Source organism: Vipera berus (genome assembly GCF_964194415.1).
Source record: "Vipera berus genome assembly, chromosome: 1".
In the NCBI taxonomy this organism is placed as follows: domain Eukaryota; kingdom Metazoa; phylum Chordata; class Lepidosauria; order Squamata; family Viperidae; genus Vipera; species Vipera berus.
In genome coordinates, this window is record NC_138202.1 from 40,375,748 (window position 1) to 40,402,683 (window position 26,936).

The 26,936-nt window shown below is 37.0% G+C and overlaps 1 protein-coding gene across 1 annotated transcript in view; it reads right to left on the reverse strand.

Moving 5' to 3' along the window:
• PAPOLA (poly(A) polymerase alpha) overlaps positions 1–26,936 on the reverse strand; it is a 49,861-nt gene that overhangs the window by 13,177 nt on the left and 9,748 nt on the right. The window contains exons 2-15 of the mRNA XM_081340612.1: positions 20,250–20,423; positions 19,650–19,716; positions 18,871–18,952; positions 17,735–17,844; positions 16,327–16,380; positions 14,417–14,528; positions 13,575–13,664; positions 13,337–13,475; positions 11,896–11,968; positions 10,349–10,469; positions 9,550–9,634; positions 5,633–5,686; positions 3,652–3,771; positions 743–852 (exon numbers count right to left, since the gene is read on the reverse strand). Of these exons, the coding sequence (XP_081196738.1) occupies positions 743–852; positions 3,652–3,771; positions 5,633–5,686; positions 9,550–9,634; positions 10,349–10,469; positions 11,896–11,968; positions 13,337–13,475; positions 13,575–13,664; positions 14,417–14,528; positions 16,327–16,380; positions 17,735–17,844; positions 18,871–18,952; positions 19,650–19,716; positions 20,250–20,423 (1,391 nt within the window). The remainder of the gene's footprint in view (positions 1–742; positions 853–3,651; positions 3,772–5,632; positions 5,687–9,549; positions 9,635–10,348; positions 10,470–11,895; positions 11,969–13,336; positions 13,476–13,574; positions 13,665–14,416; positions 14,529–16,326; positions 16,381–17,734; positions 17,845–18,870; positions 18,953–19,649; positions 19,717–20,249; positions 20,424–26,936) is intronic.

Here is a 26,936-nt window from a genome sequence, read left to right on the forward strand (position 1 = left end):
AATATTTAATCACCACAAATGGATAAGCAAAATGATCAGAAAACTAGAGTAAGCTCTTTATAAAGAAAGGCCATAGTGCTTGGGCACCAATAAAAAAAGGAATATGACAGAATTATCATATGTGAGATAGAACGCACAGAGAACTGAAGTTTATCTAATGAAGGTAAATTGAAAAGAATAAAAAAGGACGCACACCCTTAAACTATAAATAATTAAACCAAAGTATAAACTGCTATTAGATATAGAAACAGCCACCCTTTAAGACAGATTTAATAGAGAACCTGAAAAATTCATGAAAAATAGAATTATAAAGCTTTTTACTACCTCATAAGCCAAATATGGCATTCTTAAATGCCAGTTGCTAACTTTTGAGATTCTGGGATTCATCTGGTCACCCTCTATGAGTCCAGAATGCTGGATTATATAAACTTTTGTTCTTATTCACGTATCACCCTTATGGAATATTACCGTATTTTATAGACAAAAGTATAGGCTGTTATAGAAACATAACAGTATGATCAGGTGTACTATTACAATTACTGCTGATACTAGTCAGAAGACTATACCATTTATATTTAAAACTTGGGGAGAGGCAAAATTATAAATATGAAGGCCAATACTTTGCTAACGGTTGCCAGTACCCCCAAAGTATATTTCTATAATCCAAAGCAAGAGCAGTTGCCAAACTAACAAAGCTTGGGGGAGAGGTTGGAACAAAACAATTTCAGTCAGTCAAACTTACCAGTATCAGTAAAAGACTGAATGTCAAATGTAAGATCAACACTCAGATTTTCAGAATTTTCTGTTTTCTTAAACACTAATCCAATCACCCACATTGTACGAAACTCTTCCCTGGGGGAATAATAATAATAAATCACAAAGGACAATAGAAATAATCCTAAAATATAACTATTCCAACATCAGACCTGGAAACATTTGTGTTAAATGTTATAAAATATTCAACAGAGTTACAACAGTTCAGTGATTTTAGAATTATATAAAGATCTTGGAATTCTCAGAAACTATTGCTCAGTCCCACGAGGCCAAAACAGTCAGAGGCTTGTTGCCAAAACAGGGTAAGTAAAGTTGTGCTCTAGCCTAATTTCAACCACTTCATGATAGCAACAGAAAAGTATGGATTTTTAAGTTCCCATCAAATCGAATAAACATTAGCTTATATTGATTTCAACCCTCCTAATTACAGTGGGACAAAAAAGTATTTAGTCAGCCACCAATTGTGCAAGTTCTCCCACTTAAAAAGATGAGAGAGGCCTGTAATTTTCATCATAGGTATACCTCAACTATGAGAGACAAAATAGGGGGAAATAATCCAGGAAATCACATTGTAGGATTTCTAATGAATTAATTCGTACATTCCTCGGTAAAATAAGTATTTGGTCACCTACAAACAAGCAAGATTTCTGGCTCTCACAGACCTGTAACTTCTTCTTTAAGAGGCTCCTCTGTCCTCCACTCGTTACCTGTATGAATGGCACCTGGTTGAACTTGTTATCAGTATAAAAGACACCAGTCCACAACCTCAAACAGTCACACTCCAAACTCCACTATGGCCAAGACCAAAGAGCTGTCGAAGGACACCAGAAACAAAATTGTAGACCTGCACCATGCTGGGAAGACTGAATTTGCAATAGGCAAGCAGCTTGGTGTGAAGAAATCAACTGTGGGAGCAATTATTAGAAAATGGAAGACATACAAGACCACTGATAATCTCCCTCGTTCTGGGGCTCCACACAAGATCTCACCCCGTGGGGTCAAAATGATCACAAGAACGGTGAGCAAAAATCCCAGAACCACACAGGGGGACCTAGTGAATGACCTGCAGAGAGCTGGGACCAAAGTAACAAAGGCTACCATCAGTAACACACTACGCCGCCAGGGACTCAAATCCTGCAGTGCCAGACATGTCCCCCTGCTTAAGCCAGTACATGTCTGGGCCCGTCTGAAGTTTGCTAGAGAGCATTGGGATGATCCAGAACAGGATTGGGAGAATGTCATATGGTCAGATGAAACCAAAGTAGAACTTTTTGGTAAAAACTCAACTCGTCGTGTTTGGAGGAGAAAGAATGCTGAGTTGCATCCAAAGAACACCATACCTACTGTGAAGCACGGGGGTGGAAACATCATGCATTGGGGCTGTTTTTCTGCAAAGGGACCAGGACGACTGATCCGTGTAAAGGAAAGAATGAATGGGGCCATGTATTGTGAGATTTTGAGTGAAAACCTCCTTCCATCAGCAAGGGCACTGAAGATGAAACATGGCTGGGTCTTTCAGCACGACAATGATCCCAAACACACCGCCCGGGAAATGAAGGAGTGGCTTTGTAAGAAGCATTTCAAGGTCCTGGAGTGGCCTAGCCAGTCTCCAGATCTCAACCCCATAGAAAACCTTTGGAGGGAGTTGGAAGTCCGTGTTGCCCAGCGACAGCCCCAAAACATCACTGCTCTAGAGGAGATCTGCATGGAGGAATGGGCCAAAATACCAGCAACAGTGTGTGCAAACCTTGTGAAGACTTACAGAAAACGTTTGACCTCTGTCATTGCCAACAAAGGGTATATAACAAAGTATTGAGATGAACTTTTGCTATTGACCAAATATTTATTTTCTACCATAATTTGCAAATAAATTTGTTAGAAATCCTACAATGTGATTTCCTGGATTCTTTCCCCCCATTTTGTCTCTCATAGTTGAGGTATACCTAGGATGAAAATTACAGGCCTCTCTCATTTTTTTAGGTGGGAGAACTTGCACAATTGGTGGCTGACTAAATACTTTTTTGTCCCACTGTATGTGAGGAAGGCAAGTCAAATCTGATTTGGGTATGGCAAACCTGTTTTCTCCTGTGCTTAGCCCATCTATCAAGTCTTTTTCAACTCCACTTAAAAATAAATAGCTTAACAGAAATGCATTTCTGCCAACACAGGCCTCCTACTTCATCCAAGCGCATCTTTGAATTAGGACTGTACTCTACCTGTTCAACATTTAATGGCTGTCAAATGCAACAAATTTTGGCTTATAAATAGTACCAAACAACTGCTTCAACTACTTTGTCTCTTCTTTAAGTAAGCTATTTAAGTTTGAGATCCTATTCCATGGTCTATTGCAGGTTTAGTAGTAATTGTCGTTTACTTTTGTTTACATCTTATTCATTGAGTAGGAGTTTGCACACAGAGGCGCAGTCCTGTGCATAAAAGACTGCACAAAAGCCTTCTGTGGGTAAATTCAAAAGTAAATGTCCATTTGTGCAAAGACTCACAGAATATCTCAAGATGTATAACAATGCAAGGCAAAATCTTAGACATGATTTTGCAAACATCAGCATACAATGTTTGTGGAATAGAGGACAACTGTTAGAATGTTTTTTGCAGGCACACCTCCAGATCCACCTTCAGTTTTTGTAGTACAGCAAAGGTACTTTAAATCTTAACTGCATCTGCATATATTATCCCAATTTTAATCTTTTTTCTGTCAGTTTTTCTACATTTCCTGTGAAGAACAAGAAACGGATTTTCTTCCAAGTCATGACCTAAATTAAACTGTCAAACCTGCTGACAAAGTTAATAGGAAAAACTGCCTTTTTTCTTTTTAATAACATTTCTTCCAGTAGTTTTATTAATATTTAAGTGCCTTACTTGTCAGGATTTTCTTTGGGTGCTGGGAATGACTGAGGATTTACATGAGCCAGTGTAATAAATTCATTCTTCTCCAAGCTTCCAACCAAGATACGGATTTTTGACTCTACTAAGCCAACCCTAAAAGAGAACAAGTAATATTGAATAATACAAGTAATAAGTCAACTGGAATAAGTAAAAAACATAATTGCTTGTGAATGAAATTTCACAGAATATTTCTGTCAATGTCATGGTCCCCTTCATCCTCTATTTCTTAGGAGGACTGCAGAACCTTCCACAAATATATGGGTTGCGAGAGTTGTGGAAGCTTAGCAAAAGTAGTCTTTTTCACCAGAGATTCCAGTGCACAAAAGAGCTATTCATAAACAACTTATTTCACAATTCATAATTTTTAGAAAATGCTGATTTAGATTTATGGCATCTAATTTTCCAGGCTAATCTCCCCATCACTGGTTATTAAAGATTTATTCAACCACAGGCAAGGTAAAGATTCTAGTTCTTTTCTCCATTGGAATCTCTTGCTGAATCTCTTTATTTATTTATTTATTTATTTTTATTTTAATAATATTTATATACCGCCCTTCTCCCGAAGGACTTAATTCTACGTGAGAAAAATCTGTTATTTCCAGGACCTAGCTATTTTAGGAAGCTTTTGGAGACTAATAATATGGTAATCACTTGGGCTAGGGCTATTGTTCTCAGTGTGCTAATAGATAGGAAGTTGGTTGTTTGGAATTCTACATTTCATTTATTTATATCCCAACCTTCATTATTTTTACAAATAAGGTGAAGATACCCCACATACTTTCCTCATCTTACTTCCCCCACAATGCAGGTGAGTTGGGCTGAGAGGAACTGGCCCAAGGTCAGCCAGCTGGCTTTCACGATCAAGGTAGGACTTATACTCACAGTCTCTTGATTTCTAGCCTGATGACTTAACCACTGGAGCAAATTTTATGTTAAATCTTTTTATTTTTCTATCATTTGTAAGCTGGTCATAGCCTTTTCAGATTTTAGGAAGTAAATGAATACAATAATCAAAGAAGAAAAATTATGCATACCTATGGAGGAATGATTGTTTTCTGTAAAGTTACCTCAATATGATTGTGACATGTAGTCAGGTAATCAAACATACTGATTATTTGCTTAAGAAGCTATCAAACTCTAATTGCAGCATTGTTTATGTGGTACTGCTAGTTTTCTAAAGTTTATTTAGAGCCCTATCAAACAGAGACAAGAATGAGTTGATTAGAGTAAGTTGTGTGAAGCCTGGGCAGGCAGACAAATCATCCATCAATAAAGATAGAGATAAACCACCTTTATACACAATTCAAAGAGACAGTAAAAAAGCTAAGAAGTAAACAGAAAGATCAAAACACATTTTCTCAGCTGCCAAAAGCCAGATAAGCAGGGATAATCACTAGACAAACTCCAATCAAGCAGAAAATACCCTACTCCCAATCAAGGAAATACCAAGCAGTAAACCACACCTCCATCAACACTGGCAGGGCAAGCTTCACTAGTACTAATGATATTACCTACTCAAGTAATGAAATGTCTGCTAACAAACAAGTTCAGAGAGCATCAAGATTCCACAAAAATAAGTATCAAGTGCTCTGGTTTTACATGGATTTTTTCGTTTTTTCTTTAGTTGTAAGTATTTTCCAATTAGTGAAAAACAGAAGTAAAGATCATTATCAAATGATCCCAAAGAATGATTTACTCAGTTCTGCATAACACATTTTTAGAATACGTGCTTATTAGCCAAACAATAAAGAACTTAGTTGTTTCTGAGTTTCTCCTTTATTGATCATTCACTCCTCAATTGGAGGAAAAAGTAACAGTCACAGATGTGGGTTACTATGTTATGTATAGCATATTCATTTGCAGTTTTCTGCTTAGACCACAAATTATCTGCCCATAATCAGAGAAGGATCACATTCAAATGCTAAAAGATGACAATATGGAGAATGTGACTCACCATTCTAATCGCTGTTTTTCTGTTGGTGCACTTGCTAGAAGTACAATATAATGCCTTTGAAAATAAAAACAATATAATAATTTTCTTTTTAAAATTTGCTTTCTATCCTATTTTTCAACATTTATTGTATCTTCATATATTAACACCAGTATCTGCTGTAACTATTTTAAGCTTAAAAATCTGCACAGACCTTATAGTGGTTTATTTTGTCAGTCAAAACAATATTAACAAAATCAGTACGCTTGGCAAAAGTCCTATAAGTTGATATAAAATGAGATTCAGGTAATGTACTAAAAATATATTAGAACTAAGAAATTTATCTTTAGTTGAAAAAGATACTATTCTAAAAGTCCATTATTCTGAAATTGATTTCTAAAACAGAACCATCTTCCCATATGTATACTGATAGCATGGAATATGTTCTCAAGGTAATTCTGAAATATTTTACATTTATGAGCTCAGCAAACCATTTGAACATCTACAAAAAAACTCTGCTAAATATAATGGCTTCAATCCAGAACTTACTATGTGCTTTGTTGAGTGTGCAGAGTTGCTTCAGGAAGAAAAAAAAACAGTAATTGTGCCAAGAAAAATTCAAAGCAATTATCTGCCCCTACTGAAGCGAATTATTTTGTGGGCATCTTTTGGTCTGTTTATTGGAAGTTCTGTGATAGATGTGATTGTTTAACATACTGTAAGTCAACAATTTTCTTGATGTGAATATCTACAGTGGGTGAGTGCACACACATATAAAAGTAAAAGTTTCCCTGCCAGTTGTGTGTGACTCTAGGGCAGGCATGTCAAACTCACGACATCACTTGACGTCACGCGTCGTATCGTGACTTTTCCCCCATTGCCGGCAATGGGGTGGGCGCGGTTTCAGCATGATGCATCCGGCCCACGGGCCAGCAATTTGAGATGCCTGGCATGGTGCTCATCTGTTTCTTGACTGAGGGAACCAGTGCTGTCAGACTTTTTCCATGGTTATGTGGCCAGCATGGCTATATGCCAAAGTCGTACGGCACATAGAAATTTGATTAGAATTATTACAGGTACAAAAAAGATAAACAACAAATGCAAATCAGAGTATTTCTGACTTCCAGAACAGACTTAGAAAATTGTATCGAGTGATATAAGGAATGAACAATGTAGAATGTTGTAATCTGCTACCTAACTCTGCTCTTTATTATTACCGCTAGGCAAAATAAAACTAGAAGCATCATTTACTCGATGGCCTGCAAATAACGTTAAAATGGACTTTCCCAAATGTTAGAATTTATTCCAATTTCTTTTACAGTAAAATGTATATAGTAAAGCTAGTCCAAGATAATACTACGTTATAGATGTTTGATTTTAATTGTTTTACAATTCTTATAAAATTGAGGTTATGGTCTGATTTGTTTAAGCTTATTAATAGTAAACTGAAATAGCATCCAAGCTATTTCAAATGAAATGAAAACTCTTTTTAACGATCAATTGTATCCTAAGCTTGTGGGTTTTTTTCAGCATTTTCTTAGCATAATTTATATCTGAAGGACAGATGCCATTTTCTGGTGAATTTTGCTTTAATTAAGTACTTGGTTATGAAGTATAAAAGGGACGCGGTGGCTCAGTGGGTTAGGACGCTGAGCTTGTCGATCAGATGGTCGGCAGTTTGGTGTGTCGAATCCCGAGTGCCGCGTAACAGAGTGAGCGCCTCTTACTCGTCCCAGCTTCTGCCAACCTAGCAGTTCAAAAGCACGTAAAAATGCAAGTAGAAAAATAGGGACCACTACGGTGGGAAGGTAACAGCGTTCCGTGCGCCTTCGGCGTCTAGTCATGCTGGCCACATGACCACAGAGACGTCCTCGGACAAGCGCTGGCTCTTCGGCTTTGAAACGGAGATGAGCACCGGCCCCTAGAGCTGGAAACGACTAGCACGCATGTGCAGGGGAACTTTTACCTTTACCTTTTTATGAAGTATAATTAAGTTCTGAGGTTTTTGTGGCAGAGTACAGAAAACAAAATATTCGATCATTATTGCATCACTATTAATCAATCTGTACTTATTAAACTTGCACCTATCAATACATAGAATTGGATCTTTTAATGAAATATCCTCTAGTTACTGTTATAGTTACTGTTAAGGAGACACATTATACAATAAATTCCATGTGCAGAAAGTACCTAGACTAAAACAATGTACAGTTTCAGTAAGAATAGTACTGTTGTAACTATATAAGCATTTTAGATCTGGGGAATCAACCTTTATCAAACCATTCTTGAGAACCTACAACATATGTGTTTTACTCAAAGCCAGTTTTACACAGAGATTTCAGAAAAGAGAGCATGCTTGATTATTCAAGTAAGTCATTTTACTATTCATTCTTTACTTGGATGTGCCTACAGGAGGTGTCTGAATTGGCAACAGAGCAGTCAAATCTGTTAAGTAGCAAAACAATATATAAAATACTATGCAATATATGGAATTTTATAGAATTCTATGATTTTTTTAAAATTTCTTTTCTACATCTTATGTCTAATCTATATCTCATTCATTAAAAGTCTATGGAGATTCTCAATCATTCAGGTCATGTTTATCCCTAAGGTACTTTTAAAAATGCAATTGAACTTTCTTTTTTTTCCTTTGAAGATGTTTTGCTTCTCATTCAAAAAGTTTCTTCAGTTCTGGCTGAATGATGAAGAATGGAAGGATTTATATTCCTTAGCAGTCAACTCTCTTGAGTCTTTGAGGTACGACTCTCAGAGAGGTAATGACGGACCTTTAGAGTGCTAAAGACCAGATGACGACTAAGGGATATAAATCCTTTCATTCCCCACCACTCAACCAGAACCGAAGAAGCTTCTTGGATGAGAAGCAAAATTTCTTCAAGGAAAATAAAAAAAGAAAAGAAAGTCCAGTTGCCTTTTGAAAAGCATCTCTGGCCAGTCTTTTAATTGTGGGAGGGATTGCATTAATTTAAGCTCTAGGTACGAAGCACAGACAAAAAAAAATAGTTTACTGCTGGGAATGGGGGGGCATATGTAACTGTAATAGAAGGTACATTAAAAGATACACATTTCAAAATATTTTTTTTAAAAAATAAGCTATATCTTTTCTACAAAAACAGCAATCACACCTAGATTTATATATCACTCCATAGTGCTTTACAGCAGAGCTCCCCAACCTAAATAAAGTCTAAATAAAACCTTTCCGTCTTGGCGGCCTGGAAGAAAAGGTAGTAGTAGGGAAATGTGCACACGTGACCCCGTGCGCACATGTGCAAATAGGCATGTGCGTGACATCAGCTAGCATGTGCACACGTGCAAATGGGACTGCTAGCGCCTGCAAGGTAGTGCTACGAGTGGGGGGGGGGGCTTGCCAGCTATTCCCGGGGCCCAGTGGCCAACAGGCCATGGCCCGTTACCGGGCTGCGGACCATACGTTGGGAATCCTTGCTTTACAGCACTCTTTGAACAATTTAGCGTCAGCATATTGCCTCCAACTATCTGGGTCCTCATTTTATTGACCTTGGAAGGATGAAAGCCTTAGTCAACCTTGAGGCAGTCAGGATCAAACTCCAGACTGTGGGCAGAGTTAGCTTGCAATACTGCATTCTAACCACTGCACCATCAGGGCTCCTGACTATTCAACTAATCCAACTATTCTCCATTATACTACTTCAATTTCTAATAACTTATTTGCAAAGCCCCTAAAATCCTCGATAACTATAGAGGTGATTTGCTAATTATTAGAACTCAATCAATTCCTATTTCTCCTAGATAAAATTTATTTTAATCAGCAGTGTGTGATCAATTCAGCATTTGCCCATTACAGCAATGCTAGTCAATTTACCAGTTGAAATCATAGCACTAAGCATAAGAATGTTAGAGATGAATATACTTAGAAAGCATCTTTCATACCATAAAATACATACTTGTATTTTTGAAAGAAGTTTGGAGCTTCAAAAAGTTTGGACCACTCTGCCTTACTCAGCAAAATTTCATCTGTGATAGCAAGACCTGAATTACAAAAACACATATTCAGCCTTTTACACATTGTATCTGTTTGAACATCAATTTGCAAATTACAAGAGCTAACACTATTATTACAGTTACTCAATTAAATATCTTCATTATGAGGACCCTTTTCAGTTTATTATTTAAACTTAACAAAGTATCAGAACTCTGTACTAACAAGCATATACTCTACTCAGTTTGCTGTTTAAGATTTCAACAAAAACTGCTTTGTCACTCAAGCTTTTGAAAATCAGAAAACATAGGGATCAAACTTGGTGCAATTATGTTTTCATGTCATTAAGGTAGGTAGGAGTTATATATAATCAGGTATTTAGAAATCAAATTGTACTATGGCTAAAATAATTAACTGAAAGCATAATTTGCTAATATTAAATCTTCATCAACTTTTACAGTTCAGAGTTGAAAGTTTACTCTTCTTAGGATATATGTTGTGGTATATAATTACTACTATATCTGAAGACATACCAGCTGTAGGTAGCTCTCGGAATATTTTAGAAAGGAAGGACTGGATAAAATACCATACTCAATTACTTTCCATTTGGGAAATGTTCTTCCTAAGTTTTAGTATTTGGGAAATCCATAAATTCATAACTTACTACTATTAAGTTCATCATGGCTCTGTTATCCATTTACAGTATTATATGTGAAGAAGGGCAGAATTTAAAACTTTCAGGAATAGATGTCAGAATTACTTACCTTGCTTAAATTCTTCAACCATGACGTTACGTGTAGAAACAGACACATTGTAGGTAGAGTTCTGCTGGGGATATGCTGGTGTAATTATAGGCATAAGATGGTACCTATCACTGGGATTTACCTATACATAACAACAGCCAATCAGTTTTCTTCAATCACATTCAAGTAAAAAAATTTGGATTTGTCCATTGAAAAAAAAACTTCAAAATGATTATTCTGGTAAGAACTAGCAACTGTGAATCATATTAAATGGTTAAACAATTTCAAACGTAAAAAATGGCCAACAAAATGTATTTTGCTTTAGTAATAAAAAAAACCTGCTATGTTCTTATGATTATAAAACTGAAGTGCTTCAATAATACCGAGGAATGTTGAAATTACCTGGTATTAATCCAGGCAGTACAATATTGATAAACCTGGTGGCACATTACTACTTGAATCTGCTTTGTAATATGTGGTCCAAATTTTATTGTAGTATAAATTAAGAAAAAGGCCAATTTTATTTTTTTAAAAAACACAAACAAAAAAAGACTAAGCACCCACAGGATCATATGTTTTTAACGTATCTTTTATTTAGAACAGTTTGTTTGATGAAGGAATAGCAAATGCATTTCAATATTTTTAAAGTTTCATTTTTAGACTTTAAATCCTATTATTTCCTTACATTTGTTTTATTTATCTATTAGAGTACACACTGTTATTGTGCCAAAAGGTAACAAGGCAATAGGAATGGTAAGCATAACATAACATTTAAAGAGGGCTTTTATTAAAGTAAACTATTTATTGTAAACAAAAACTGTACAGTCTTCACATACGCTCATTTTGCTTGTTTTGGTGAATCAAACGAGCTCCGATTCCATGTGCTCTGTAGATATAGGTCTTAAATCCAGCTGGGATTTCAGCAAGCCCCAAATTCAAATGAGATAGCCACATACAATAGGGAGGAAAATATTCTATTCTTTTTAACCTCTTGTGTAAGCCATAGAGAAACCCAATAAATTGTCCAAGAGTACATCAGCCTACAGCACTGCTGAACTAAGGGATGTGGAGCTGGTTAGGACTGAGTAAAAAAAAATCACTGGGGGTCCCATGAAAGTCACTCTGAGTTTTCTAATGGAATAATTGAGGAGTAGAAAACCATGCTCACAACCATCCACAGAAAAAAAGATACTGTAAGCAACTGCCCATTAGCAGGCATGTGTGACATAAGTGTACAATACTGGCCCCTCGTAGAACTATTATTTTTAGTAAAGCTATGGATTATTAACACTTAATTCTCAAATTGTACGGTGAATGAACTGATATAACTTTAAACCTGAAGTACAGTTACATTTTAAGGCTTATCACTGGTGAATTTTTACCAACTTTATAGCAGACTTGAAGTGTAATTCAGGACAAAAAGTAACCATAATCTGTATGTTACAAATTGCAGGAAGTTCTGATAAACTACTTAATATTTGAATTGTAATGAATAGGTTCTCAGGGGTTTCATCACTTTGCTTTACTTTACAATTTGAACTTATATGGGGAAAAAATAGTACACTAACCCTTGGATCCCATACAGGCAAATTAAGATTGCATTCTTCTGGCTGTTTCAATAGCACTGGATTTGGCCATTCCCTGTTTAGAGAGATTGTAGCACTGAGTAAGAAAAGCACTTATTAAAAAGCAAACAAACATGTTTGAATGTGAGCCTTTATTTTATACAGATGCAGTATTAGCTGAAGCTTTTTTTCAAAAGAAATTGCTCTACTTTTATTTTTTTTATTAAGGAATGTTCTTTTCTTAATTAAAAAAAATTATCAGGCCACAGAGTCAGCAAAAGCTATTTTAAATAAATCACTCCTCCCCCAATTAATATTCATATTTAAAGGGCTCCTGTGGAGGTATATAGTTGTACTATTAGTTATGGAGAACATTATTTTAACATTTATATTCTGTTTCTCATGCCCGAATGGATAAGAATTGCCCTCGGTAAAGAATATGAATGGTACGAATATTTGACATTCCTTGGCAAATGAACCCAGCATTTTGACTGTTAGTTGTATCCTCACAGAAGAGTACCTTGATCATTTCAAAATGAATTTAATATGTAAATTATCCAATATATCGTTGTTTTAATGAGTTAACTAGCCTTAATAATTCTATTATTCTACCCAGTCAAAAGATGTTTCTTCTAAGAAACAAATTTCAACGCAAATCTGAAAAGCCACATATTTTATGCACACCATTCTATCCATCTTACTCAATATTTATAAAGTCCCCAGCATAAGGCAATAGTGCATATGTGTAAAGTACCACAAAGATTTATGTTTAATTGTCTAACCAATAGAGGTATTATCTGTCATTCCAGTTCAAACAATATTATAAAAATTAAATCCAACATTAAGAATGACCATGAAGACAGTGATGGTTTTTTTATCATAGAGCATTCTCTTTATGAAGAAATAATGAAATTGTTTTCAAGTGGTACCTGGAATTACTTCAGTTTCACCCGCCTGCAAAAAATCTTTGAGGGGGAAAGCTTAAAAAGCATTCAGAGCACCATTAAGCATCTCAATTATTCCATGAAATATGTAGCATGAAATTACTTCATGCATGGTTATTGTGGATTAACTATCCCTTAAACTATCTTTAAGGTTCTCTACACTATTGCATCAAACCATTTTGGCTACATATGTTTGTGTACCCCATAATTAGTTAAAATAAAATGGATGACATTATAAGACAGGAGCTCCTAGGCTCACAAAGGCCACGTTTGGTTTAGTTTAAATGCCTTATTCAATGTAAATAGAAGCTCTATACTGGCAGCTATAAAGTTTAGCAACTGTACATCTCTGCTATAGTGTTTTGCAATCTCTTGGGAGAATAAATGCTCCTTTAAGTGAAACTCTTAACCTGACACCATCTGAATAAATGCCATAGAAACAACACTAAAATTCAGGGTCTATAATAATTTTTATTTTAGTGTAATCTAAAGAGACATACCATTTAGAAAATACCAAGAAAAATTTATGTACAAGAGTTGATGCTATTGCATTTGGATAAAGCTGGCAAGTTCTTGCTACTAGCATAGCCCAGGAAACTCCACCAAGGAAACCTAGTATATTGGAATAGATGTTGTGCCCTGTTGTTTAGAAGGGAAAAGAGACAGATAAGTTTAGTTTCTTTCATTCGATAGTACAGTATCCTTTTTTAAAATCTAGTTTCATAAGATTCCACTTACGTTTGGCCCACAGTTTGATAGCTCTCAGTGTTAACCTGAAATTGTCAATGTTTGGAACTAGATGGAGAATTTCATCTGTTACTCTGCAACCTGAAACATAGAAGCAAAAAAATAACATAATAATCTTATTTTTCTTTCAAATACCTGAAAATTAGTAAAAAATTACGCTCAACTCTAATATCTAGGTGTAAGGTTTTATATTTGTAATCTAACACATGTTGACAATACACAAACTGACACTCAATTTCAAGTTGGAAGTTCTTAAGTTCAGATGGAAACCATTAAACACAAACCCAAGTAATTTTGTTATTGGGCAGGTAAAAATTACGATAAATAAAGCCTAAATAAAAGTACCAGTCATAATACAGAGAGGTACAGTAGTTGCGGCAAACTTATTTCCCAGAAGTTATTTCTCCAAAATGTACTACTTCTTAACAGACAAGACAAATGTGCATTATTTTGCAAGCTAAAATAATAAGCCAAAATACCAGCAAAGAGCTGCTACTCTTCAAAGGACTCTTTATCAGCCATGTCATCTAAAAAATCTTTTTCAATTTGCTACAAATTAGTTGGGTGGGGACAAGAAACAAATGGTCCCAACTTCTTAAATTTTTCTGCTACATGGCTTTTCACAACAGATTACACAACTGTTTTATATTTAAGGTAACTCCAATATTTAGGAGAATGAGAAGTAATTTACTGTCCAACCCGGCTGAAGAATGAATTGTGAAAAACATTTATGCAATTAAGAGCAGAAATCCTTATGAAGTCACACACACTTGCTTAAAAACTAAGGTTTACCTTTTGCTTTGATTACACAAATCTGATTAAAATAAACTCACCATTAAGACTTCGTATGCATCTAATGTCTAAATTTTTAAGTAGACTATCATCTCGAAGGTCTAGGTCTTCAGGAATAGTTTGCAGTGCTAACCTGGCAAACAAGATATCAATCTAAAGAAAAATAAATAAGGTAGAATAAGCTCTCAATCATATTATCCCATTTGCTGAGAAAATATTACAAAGCTGTAGTTTTTAGAGGCATTTTAATACAATTTTATTACAAGGTTCTCTCAACCAGAATAACCAGTAATTTCCATAGTGCATTCTGCAGCTTAAATGAGGTAGAAATCTAAACAGTAGACACTTTCATTATTTCCCAATAAAACATGATACATGTAATCCTCGCTTAAGGACCATTCATTCAATGACCCTCAAAATTTACTACAAGTTATGGACATTGCAGTGCCTCATGATCATGTGATTACAATCTGGGGTCTTGGCAATCAGCCTTACAACAGGCCTATTGAATATACAGGAAGTCCTCAACTTACAACCTTTCGTTTACTGGCCGTTTGAAGTTACAGTAATACTAAATAAAGAGAGTTACAACTGGTGTCTGAAGTTATGGCTGTTGCAACATTACCACGATAACATGATCAAAATTTGGCCATTTAGTAGCCTGCCTGCATTTATGGCTACTGCAACTCCTCCACCTGCCTAATATGCCCTTTTGGGTTCCTGCACTTTGCAGCCCCTGACTCTCTGGCTGACCTTTGCTGCCTTCTTGTTCCCACTGCTGACCAAGCATGCTTAGATTGGGCCTCTGAGAGGCAGCTGCTCGCATTTTTCCATTCTATCTTTCACTATCCTTTACTTACTACCTTTTCTGTTTCAAATCAGTCTTGTGACACTGCTTTTTTCTCTCATGTCCTCTGAATAGTGCATTCGGATATCATAATTGCAAGGTAAAGTTCAAGAGGCTTTGCAGTTTAATTCACATGTTGATTGCAAGTAAAACTATACATGAAGAAAGTCTTGAATAATTAAAGATTTCATCCCTTACTACTTCAGTAAATAAACAGATTTCCTATCAAACGAGTTTATCCCATATTAAGGTTTGTGTCTCTGACAATCTAAACATTTTGGTAGGCTTGGTACTGCTTGTTGCTTTTAGAGTACTACATAGTATGGGACCAGGTTATTTAAAGGACTGCCTCTCTGCTCACCCCATCAGCTCTGGCAGAATTGGCATGCTCTGGGTACTAGTGAAAAAACAATGTCATCTAGCAAGTCCAAGAAGGCATGCCTTGTCACATACCCTGTGGAACAGCTCCCCTCTTGAAATAGGAACACAGCCTACTTTACCGACCTTTTCCAAAGCCATAAAATCTAGGCATTTGGAAGTGAGATGTTAGTTTGGGAGCTCTGGTATGAGTGTATATATCCAATAGTTTGTTTTTAATGAATCTTGATGCAGTTTTACTTGGTGTTGTTTTAATATAATTCTCTGCTTTTGTTTCTATACTGTCCAGTTTCTTGGACTAATGGCCAGCCACATAAATTGGATGGATGGATGGACAGATTCTTATAACTGAAGCCACAACATATTCTGCTGTATAGAATCTCCATACACAGAAGTCTTACAAAGAACTAAAGCTTCTTGTGACAATATGTACCGTTGAAGGTTAAAGTCCCGCATTTTGCCTTGAAGGCTTTGCTAAGTCTTAGGAAACAGAAAAAGGAATTGGGATGATTATTTACTAGTAATACCTCTCCCATCAATGGCCCTACTACAAGATCCATAACAGTGGAAAGTTCTAGTTCCTTGAGATCTAGGTCTTGTCTTCTAATTCAATGATTCCTCTAAACTAGGAAGAGTTGTGGACTCCTTTCAGAGCACCCAAGTGTGACTTCATTTTTTTCTAAAGAGCAGGCGTGTAACATATAAGAAAAAAGGATTTCATCTTACCTCTATTCCATCAAAACACAATTTAATAACAGGAACAAACGCTTCTTCAACAGCCTGAAAAATAAGCATTTTGCAATGAGATCTATTCATTCTATGCAGAAACAGCTTCAGATTGTCCTATACTTACAACCCTTTGTTCAGTGACCATTTCAAGTTATGACACTGCTGAAGTAACTTATAACTAGTCTCCGAAGTTATGATTGTTGCAGTATCTCCATAATCACATGTTCAAAATTTGGGTACCTGGGTGCCTGTCCACCCTTACAACTACAGTGGTGCTTCAACTCTCCTCCTTCCCCCTTTCTCATCTATGCCCTTTTGGTCCCCTGGACTCTGTGGCCCCCGATACACTAGATGATTTTATCTTCCTATTCTGTCTACTGACCAATTATGCCTAGCCTGGTCCTTCAGGAGGCAGCCACACAAGGCTTTCTTCCCAAGATCACATACGGTAGTTTCCTCATGAGACCTGGGGAAGATGGACTCAAGAGTCAGAGTGGGCATGCATTGTGAGCAGTAGGAGCAAGAAGTTCAGCTGAGGAAGTGGAGTGCAGGGCAGCAAGGTTCTCGAAACACAGGGTAGCAAAGGACTGGGCTGCAGCAGCTGGGGTTTTTCAGGATACAGTGACTTTGTGCTGCTGGTTCCTGGGCTGTGGCAGATCTGTACCATACTACTGGGGTTTCTTAAGATGTAGCATGTAGCCCCATGCTGCTGGGACCTCCTAGGACATGGCAAATTTGCACCATACTGCTGGGCTGGATTGTGAAAGTTGAACTATCAGGGACAGCTTTGGTTTTGCACTGTCCTATGGCTCGGAGGCTTCTTGAAGTCCCAGAGCCTCAGTGCACCAAGCCATTGAGCCAGAATGTGGCAAGCAACTCCAGAACCATGAAATTCTGTGACTGCTTGCTGAATCACAAGGCAGGGTTCAGGGTCGCCAAAAGGGCAGAGACAGAGGAAAGACAGACAGCTGGGGGGGGGGAGAGTTGGAGGCAGTTCCTTACTTTATCAAGGCTCAGGGATGAGAGGGACTAAGCCAAGAATGGCTTGGATTAGGGTAGTCCTTAGCTAACAATTGGTGGAATTAGCTTAACAAAAGCAACAGAGAACATCAGAATTGCTGATAATTGTCATGCTTTATGACTGCATCACTTAAGTGATGGGAATTTTGTCCCAACTGTAGTCCTAAATCGAGCATTAAAAAGATGGATACAATTGTTTTTGATTCCTGTTTTTAATTCTATCATAAATATCAATAAGCATTCACAATAGAAACAGAACTGCACTATTGGAGGACACTGCAAAACTAGCGTTATTTCTTTACCATACACTACAGAATCAACTTTTGGGATTGTTTGGTTTGGATTCATAAACTAAAGTTTATGAATTAAAAGGGAATCTGCATACCCGTAAGTCTTTGACTTCTTCCTGTAATTTCAGTTTTTCATAAAATGAGGTGAAAAAATCACTCCTGTCAACATGCCTCGGCGCCACACATAATGCATCAATGTCTGCACCTAAAGCAAGCAATCATAAACTGTTAAATATCACATAAACTGCCAAAATGTCAAGGCTATAACATCTACTTTCAATAGCAATATTCTCTAGTGTAATATATTCAATTATATTGGCCAATATTCACCATGTTTTTCTTGTTAAGTTGAATGCATACTTTCAAGTCTTCCATTTACAATCATCCCGAATAATCTAATTGTCAGTTACATTTCTAATTCCCCCAAATTTAAGGTAATCAATTCAAAACATATTTAAAATTCTCTATAATTTTGCATCTCATTTCTTCTAGTGAAGAATGGTTATTTTTAATTCAACATTTAAGCAAATGTTTCATAATATTCATACCACATGGCCCAAATAGAAAGCTACATTCCCACTGCTTGGTAATATGTTTATTTAACTAAAATAAAAGATATATTTTTCATTCTCCGAATACACAGCATTTTAAACAGTTAGGGCTAGTTAAAATTGGAAGTATCAAAAGCTGTTTCAGAGCTTTCCGAAGCTCAGGATTGATCACAGACTGTTGCACTGACATCAAAGGAAGAAGGGCTCAACTTTTGGGGATCTTTTCATAGATTTTAAAAATGGGAATAGGAGATCTCTTTGATTAAGAGAAATCCTCAAGAAATCTCCAAAACATGAAAAATTCCCCCAAATCATGCTAATTTTCAGACCCCAAACAGCCAAGTTTTGGTAATATACAAATAGAGACTACAAAGTATATAACTGCCACCAAGACATGGAAGAATTCCCAAGCTGATTTTTGAAGAACACATCATCTTTACAATAGGTCAACACTCTTCATTGTTCTGATGGCAAAAATACCAAAGACTAAAAATTACTGTATACTTCAGTGTAATACATAATCACAGAGATTTGAATTAACCAGAAAAGTGTTTATTTAATTGAAATAGGAATTATTAACATTATAGGGCTAACATTACACAGTGGCCAAATAAAAAAATTTCTGGCCCATCATTCTCTGTCCGTCCATCCATCCATCCATCCCACCCATAACAAATTACCTTTTGTGTGCACACCTAATCGATATGAGCCAAATGTAAAAATTTTTCCTCCAACGTTTTCTATTACAGATTGTGGAAGATTCTAAAGAAAGAAAAAATGAGGTTTTTTTCAATTTTGTAAACCATGCAGCCAACACAATATTGAAAGACAGAGAAAAGAAGCTAGCTATCATGTAGACAATACACTAGCTATCATGTATTCTGAGCTCCAATCAGTAGCTTATTGCTCAGACATATAGAATAAATTCATCTATATATAAAATCCCACCAATTATAATCTCAACAGAACTATACTGAAATACTGAGCATACTTCAATATGAACATTATATATACATTAATGTATCTAATTAGAAATTATAAAAAGTTTTTTCCTTATATACTGAAAATCCACTTGTTGAAATAGTGCACTGTAAGATCACAAAAAAGAGAAATGTTAACAAATTGAGAATTGTAAATAAAATCATTACAACATTCAATCACCCTTGGTTACTTTCATTTTAGGGAATCCATAAGCTCTGTCTACTGGAGATAATAAGACTTGTATAGAGCTAAAAAAGTTTTTAAGTAACCTGCAGGGACAAATGTCTGAAAGTCTGCTTGTTTCCCCTTGAAACTCTTTACTATTCCCTGCTTTATTCATACTAAAACTATGAATATGTAATATTCCTCTCAATATCTTTTTCTATCTGATGGACTTAGGACTTACAAGTTTACACGATAATACATGTGATGATCTTTTTAAGGTTTGTCATTTTTAAATGAATAAAAATATTCATACCTTTATTTCACTGATTTCTCGTATCCATTCCTTTACTAAGTTATTTAGCTTTCCCAAAATTAGAATTCTGTTGATGAAACATACATATAATTATTACATCTACATAATTTGCTAATGCTACTATCATCATTACAATTAATCTGTTATTGATGTATTTTCTGCTACGTTGTTAGCTATTTTAGCACTTCCACACATAAAAAAATGTCTCTAAGTACTAAATATCATTACATTTGAAAGGTAATACACAAAATACTCCCATTTTGCTCACAATTTAGCATATATTTTATGTTAATTTTGTGCTGAAAACTGTGCAATAGATATAATTCTCATTGTACTCCTCCTATATGCGACCAACATGACCAGAAAATGCCTATGTGATAGAAACAGCTATACTGCAAGAATAAGAATCAAATAATGAATGTAAATTTCATAAAACTAAACTTTTTAAACCAATACTGAGATGCCGTTCAGAAATTTAAATTTTCAACAACTGGTGCCTGAGACAATTGTAAGAACATTTTTGTTCTATGTTGTTTCAGTTATGAATTTTCATTTTTTCTGAGAAAATTTCACACTAGAAAACTAAAGAGTTTTATTCACCTGCGTTGCAGTTCTTCCTCCTCTTCAAAGACACCAAAGGGTTTTAGGGTTTCAATTAGCTTCTGAGCAAGTATACAGTCATTCTCCTTAGGGGAAGCTAAACTGATTGGTGAGGTAATGCCATAATGTTTCTGCGGCTGTTGCGTTTGTTGTGATCCCTGGGTTGTAACTGGACTGCAAGCAAGCAAAGCAAAATTAAAATGACATTTTAACAAGAAGTAATTACTATGCTCAAGAGAAACAAATAAAATGAAGAAAGCTAGAAATTTGTAAACAGTTAATGACAAAATAAACATACTATTACAGATGAAACCACCCCTATAGTAACTTATTTCACCTAGTATATCCTTTATGTTCATCATCAATCCTTGCTTGTTCTTAAGAAACATTATTAACATAAAACTAAAATAAACCAACAAATCACACTCAATATGTAGTCCTTAATGGAAGTATGTCTACATGGAGGCAAGCATGTAATGGGGTATCTCAAGGTTTAAACTTAGCCCCAAAAATTTTCAACATCTTTATAAACAATTTAGATGAAGGGATAAAAGGGGATCTCATCAAATTTGCAGACAACAAGCTGGTGGGAATAACCAATGCTTTAGAAGACAGATTCAAGATCCAGAAGGACCTTGAAAGACTTGAACACTATCCAACAAAATGCAATTCAGTAGTAAGAAAAGTAAAGTTTTACACTTAGGCAAGAAAAGTCAAATGCACAAGTATAGAATACTGTAGGTGGTATCTGGCTCAATGGCAATAACTGTGAGAGGGATCTAGAAGTCCTAGGGGACAACCACTTAAATATGAGCCAGCAGTGTGCTTCAGCTGCCAAAAAAGCCAGCACTGTCCTAGACTGCATCATCAGAGGGATAGAAGCAAGGTCATGTGAAGTGTTAGTACTGCTTTATAATGCTTTGCTAAGAGCACACTCGGAATACTGCATCCAGTTTTGGTCACCAAGATACAAATAAAGATGTTGAGACTTTAGGAAAAAATGCAACAAAGATGATAAGAGGATTAGAAGCTAAAACGTGTGTGTGTGTGTGTGTGTGTGTTGAGACTTTAGAATGAAAAATGAACTGAAAACATTTTGGGGAATCAAACATTTTCAGTATGATTAACAACTTATCTACCCACTTATATTTTCCTTTCATTCTAATGTTTCCTTCGAAGGTTTGTGAAAAGCCTGAAACTAATCATTAGGCCACAGTTCTTTTTTCCTAGTTCTCAATATAGATGGTGGAATTTGCACAATAGTTGATCAGCATTTTAGTATTTCCAAACAGATTTTTTTTTCAAATTTTGGAATTCTCTGAGTGTTGTATTGCAGTTCTTAACCTAGCAATTGCATACAGCCATGTATTAGAACAAGAGACAACAAAGCAATAAAAACAAAATTCATGAAATATTACAGACATTTTCTAGCAAAATAGCACAATACACAAGAGTCTGTTTAGTGCAGGGGTCTTCAAACTCGGCCCTTTTATGACTCATGGACTTCAACTCCCAGAATTCCTCAGCCAGGCACACTGGCTGAGGAATTCTGGGAGTTGAAGTCCATGAGTCATAAAAGGGCCGAGTTTGAAGACCTCTGGTTTAGTGGTTAAGGCACCAGGATAGGAAGTAGGAGACTATGCGTTCTAGTCCTGCCTTAGGTGACGTCAGTGAGTCATTCACTTTCAGTAAAAGGAAGGAGACAATGGCACACCACTTCCAAAAATCTTGACAAGGAAATGGAAAGGATTAGTTCAAGCATATGCCAAGACTCAACAGTGACTGGATGGCACATATACAAAAAAACCCAAACCCAACCGTACAAAACAATGCATGCAAAACTGAAATTGACCAAATACAGAATGATCCATACATTCTTAATTTCTAAGGCAGTTAAAACAACAGCTAAATGAGGAGTTTCAGAAAGATACAGTTTATATGACTTTCTGTTTACACAGAATATTTAAGTATATTTAATTAACATGCCAATCACATCCTGTGAGTTTATCACCTTAACCATCACGCCATTCAGATTGTGTCCACTGGATACTGTACCATATTTTGACACAAGTCCATAGCCAGTTTAAAAAGATTTGGAGATGAGTATTTTATTTCAATGGTTTCCAACCTGTGACCCATGAGATCAATCAATCCCTTGGCTGATTCCTCTTCCATACACTCCATACAGTCTCACAAGAAATTTTTGGGGAAACAGAAAGGCACTATCTAAAATCTAGGATTTTATCATTCATATATTGGAAATTTAAGCCATTGGAATCTGTCTGTTAGAATCTCTCCTACAGGTATACTCATAAACTGTACGTGCTTACTAATTGATACTTGTTAATGAAATGGTTTTGGAGGGAAAATAAAGTACAAGCATATACTAGCTAAGAAATTTTGTTTCATTTGCCAGTCAACTTATTCTTTCCAATATATGTCAAGCATAAAACACTGTGTTGTATCCTACTAAATTATTCCTGCCATAGAGATATTTAATATAGCTGAGATCTGAGTGTCATGGAGTTTAAAATTGTAGCCGCTTTACATAGGTAATCCTTGCTTACTGATCACTTGTTCAGTGACTGGTTGAAATTGTGATGGTGCTGAACATATGGCTAGTCCTCAAAGTTCTAGCCTTTGCAGCACCTCCGGGATCATGTGATCATGATATGGATGCTTGGCAACTAGTTCCCATTTATGACAATTACAGCATCCTGCAATCTCACGATTGCCATTTGTGACCTTGCCTGCCAACTTTCCACAAGCAGTAAATGGGAAAGCAGGCAGGGAAAGACACACGTCACTCTGGTAAGTCCCCCAAGGCTTCCTGTCATCCCCCCCCCCAACTTGTTTGCCTGTAATCCACTCCCCAGCTTTCCAATGCTTGAATGCAACCTGCCCAAGCACTTCCCTAAATCACTCCTTACTGGTACTTTCCCTGGTACTTTTAACAACCTACACATCTTAGGTCAGGGCTTTTCAACTTTTTCATCCATTATACCACTTTTAGGATATGGCAACATAAGAGTACCACCAGTCACCTAGCAAGATGTCAAAAACTTGACCAAAAAAAGGAAAAAAGAAAAAAAAGTGATGAAGTGCACAGGTAATAGTATTAACTGTGAGAGGGATCTCCGAGTCCTAGTAGACAATCACTTCAATATGAGCCAGCAGTGAGCTGCAGCTGCCAAAAAAGCCAACACAGTGCTAGGCTGCATTAACAGAGGGATAGAATCAAGATCACGTGAAGTACTAATACCACTTTACAATGCCTTGGTAAGGCCACACCTGGAATACTGCATCCAGTTTTGGTCACCACGATGTAAAAAAGATGTTGAGACTCTAGAAAGGGTACAGAGAAGAGCAACAAAGATGATTGGGGGACTGGAGGCTAAAACATATAGGGAACGGTTGCTGGAATTGGGTATGTATAGTTTAACAAAGAGAAGGGTGAGGGGTGACATGATAGCAGTCTTCCAATATCTCAGGGGCTGCCACAAAGAAGAGGGACTCAAGCTATTCTCCAAAGCACCTGAAAGCAGGACAAGAAGCAACAGATGGAAACTAATCAAGGAGAGAAGCAACCTAGAACTAAGGAGAAACTTAGTTATCCCCTGTTGATAGGGCTCGCAACTTGGGCGTCCTCCTGAATTCACGGCTCAGTTTTGAAGATCATATAGGAGCCGTGACCAGGGGAGCTTTTGGCCAGATTCGCCTGGTGTGCCAGTTGCGGCCCTATCTGGACCGAGATGCCCTACGCACAGTCACTCATGCACTTGTGACCTCCCGGTTAGACTACTGCAATACCCTCTACATGGGGCTGCCCTTGAGGACCACTCGGAGGCTTCAACTGGTGCAGAATGCGGCCGCACGAGTTGTGATGGGAGCTTCCCGATACTCCCATGTAACACCTCTTCTCCGCGAGCTGCATTGGCTTCCGGTTGCCCTCCGGGTGAGATTCAAGGTGCTGGCAATGACCTATAAAGCCCTAAATGGCTTGGGTCCGGACTATCTAAGGGAACACCTGCTGCCAGCATCATCTTCCCATCGTCCTGTGCGCCCCCACAGGGAGGGCCTTCTCAGGGTACCACCAGTTAATGAATGCCGGCGGGTTATTCCCAGGGGAAGGGCGTTCTCTGTGGGTGCGCCTGCCCTATGGAACCAACTACCCACGGAACTTAGGACTGCCCCCGACCTTCGCTCATTTCGCCGGGACCTGAAAACCTGGCTCTTTGAGCTGTTTGGTCCAGACTGTTTGGGTTGTTAATTTAATTGGGGTTTAGATTTACTTTTGGGGCTTGAATTTAATTGTTTTAATTGATTTTGATTTTAATTTTTGTATTTCATGGTTCCAACTGCCCTGTAAACCACCCTGAGTCCTACGGTATACAAATTCAATAAAATAAAATAAAATTAATAAATAAAACTTCCTGACAGAACAATTAACCAGTGGAACAACCTGCCTCCAGAAGTGGTGAATGCTCCAACACTGGAAGTTTTTAAGAAGAGACTGGCCAGCCATTTGCCTGCAATGGTATAGGGTTTCCTGCCTGAGCAGGGGGTTGGACTAGATGACTTCCAAGGTCCCTTCCTACTACTACTACTACTACTACTACTACTACTACTTATTATTATTATTATTATTATTATTATTATTATTATTATTATTATTATTATTATTATTATTATTATTATTATATTGGTAGTTCTCGACTTACAACAGTTCGCTTAGTGACTGTTTGAAGTTACAATGGCACTGGAAAAAAATGCCCCCCAAGCCACAGCCGAGCAAGACACCTGCCTGCCCACCCAGCAGCACTCTTCCTCCTGTCCGAGGTTTTCATTGTTGTGAGCATTTCTGTTGAGGATTGGCAGTGGGGGTGGTGTGTGTGTGGGGGGGAGGTGTTTGGTTTTTATTCCCCCCCCGTCTGCTGGGTGGTTGCAGCAGGTTTGGGTCACTTGTCATGACCCTGGAACACTGTGACCGTCATAAATATGAATCAGTTGCCAAGCATCTGAATGTAAATCACAAGACCCTGGAGATGCTGCAACATTCCAGCTGATTGGCGCTTCTTCTGGGCTCAGCAGAAACGCCAAGATCAACGCCGACTCCAGCTGGAGCCTGGCGCTTCCGCTGAGCCCTGACAGCCCTGAAGCTCCAGCCATCTCTCGCTCAGGCTTGTGCGGTGCCTGCCACCGGTTCAGCTCATTCCCCTCCTCCACTACCACTTTTCTAGGATGGCCGTGTACCACCTGCCAGGCACCAATGTACTACAGGTGGTACCCGTACCACTGGTTGAAAAGCCCTGTCTTAGGTTACAACAGCAACTCAGACTGCTGGGTTTATCATTGCTAAACAATGTAGTTATGTGACAGTACTCTTTACAAAAACATTGGTTACCAATGGCAATCTCAGTTCCAAATTTTGTACTGTAGTAACCAAGACTACCTGTATGTTATTTTATTTGTCAGTCTCCCTCAAATCAGCTCATGCCAAAAACACTATTTTAGAATATCAAACTAAAAGTTGCTGTTGATGTAAAAGCACAAACATTAAGAAAAAGTTCAACCTGTGGTACATCTCACTCTAACACATTTCATAAGTAAGATTTCATGTTTTAAATGAAATTCAGAGTACTTGTGCATTATAAAGAATAGCTTTCTGTTAAATTTAGAATAAATTTCTAATTAAACAGCTATCCACTAGTTATGTAAATCTGAGACAAAAATGATTTGTTTATATTTAGAAATAATGGAGAATACACATTCAAAATCAAATAAATACTTGGATTTACAATACTATTAACCTGTTGAAAGGAATCTAACTAAACTTAATTAAATTGAACTTTTGACAACTTTTAACTCTACATCTATAAAAAAGAGAGGACATCCAATAGTGGGTATTTTCTTCCCTCTTGATCTGTAAGCAGAACCAGTCATTATCTTCTTTTTTATAGGTCTGATGGTTAATTAATTAAGAGCATATTATTGTAGATAGTATAATAAGAAAGTTGGTAGATGCTTCATGGATTATAGAAACACCTTTGATTGTTTGATTGCATCAATCACATCAAGTGCTCAGAAAAATTGGTATCTCTGAACATTTCATTGTCCTCAGGAGAAACTTACATAGAGCTCAAGACACTACAGTATGGACAGAATATGGGGGAAAACACTGGCTCCAGGTTTGCAAAGAAGGGCGACAAGATTGCATATTCTCCCTTTATTTATTCAACATTTTTTGCTGAATATATATTGAGGTAAGCTGAATTGGAAGAAAAAGATTTTAAAACTGGAGGAAGAAGCATCAATAACCTGTTCTAAGGCTGTATACTGTCGCCTTGCCTATTTAACTTATATGCAGAGCACATCATGAGAAAGGCAGGGCTAGATGAATCAAAAGTTGGAATTAAGATTGCCGGAAGAAACATCAACAACCTAAGATATGCAGATGATACCACTCTAATGGCAGAAAGTGAAGAGGAAATAAAGAGCCTCTTGTTGCGAGTGAAGAAGGAGAGTGCAAAACTTGGGTTGAAACTAAACATTAAGAAAACCAAGATCATGGCATCCGGCCCTCTCAATTCCTGGCAAATAGATGGGGAAGAAATGGAGGTTGTGACAGATTTTATTTTCCTGAGGGCAATAGAAGAAGGGGACGACAGAGAATGAGGTGGCTGGATG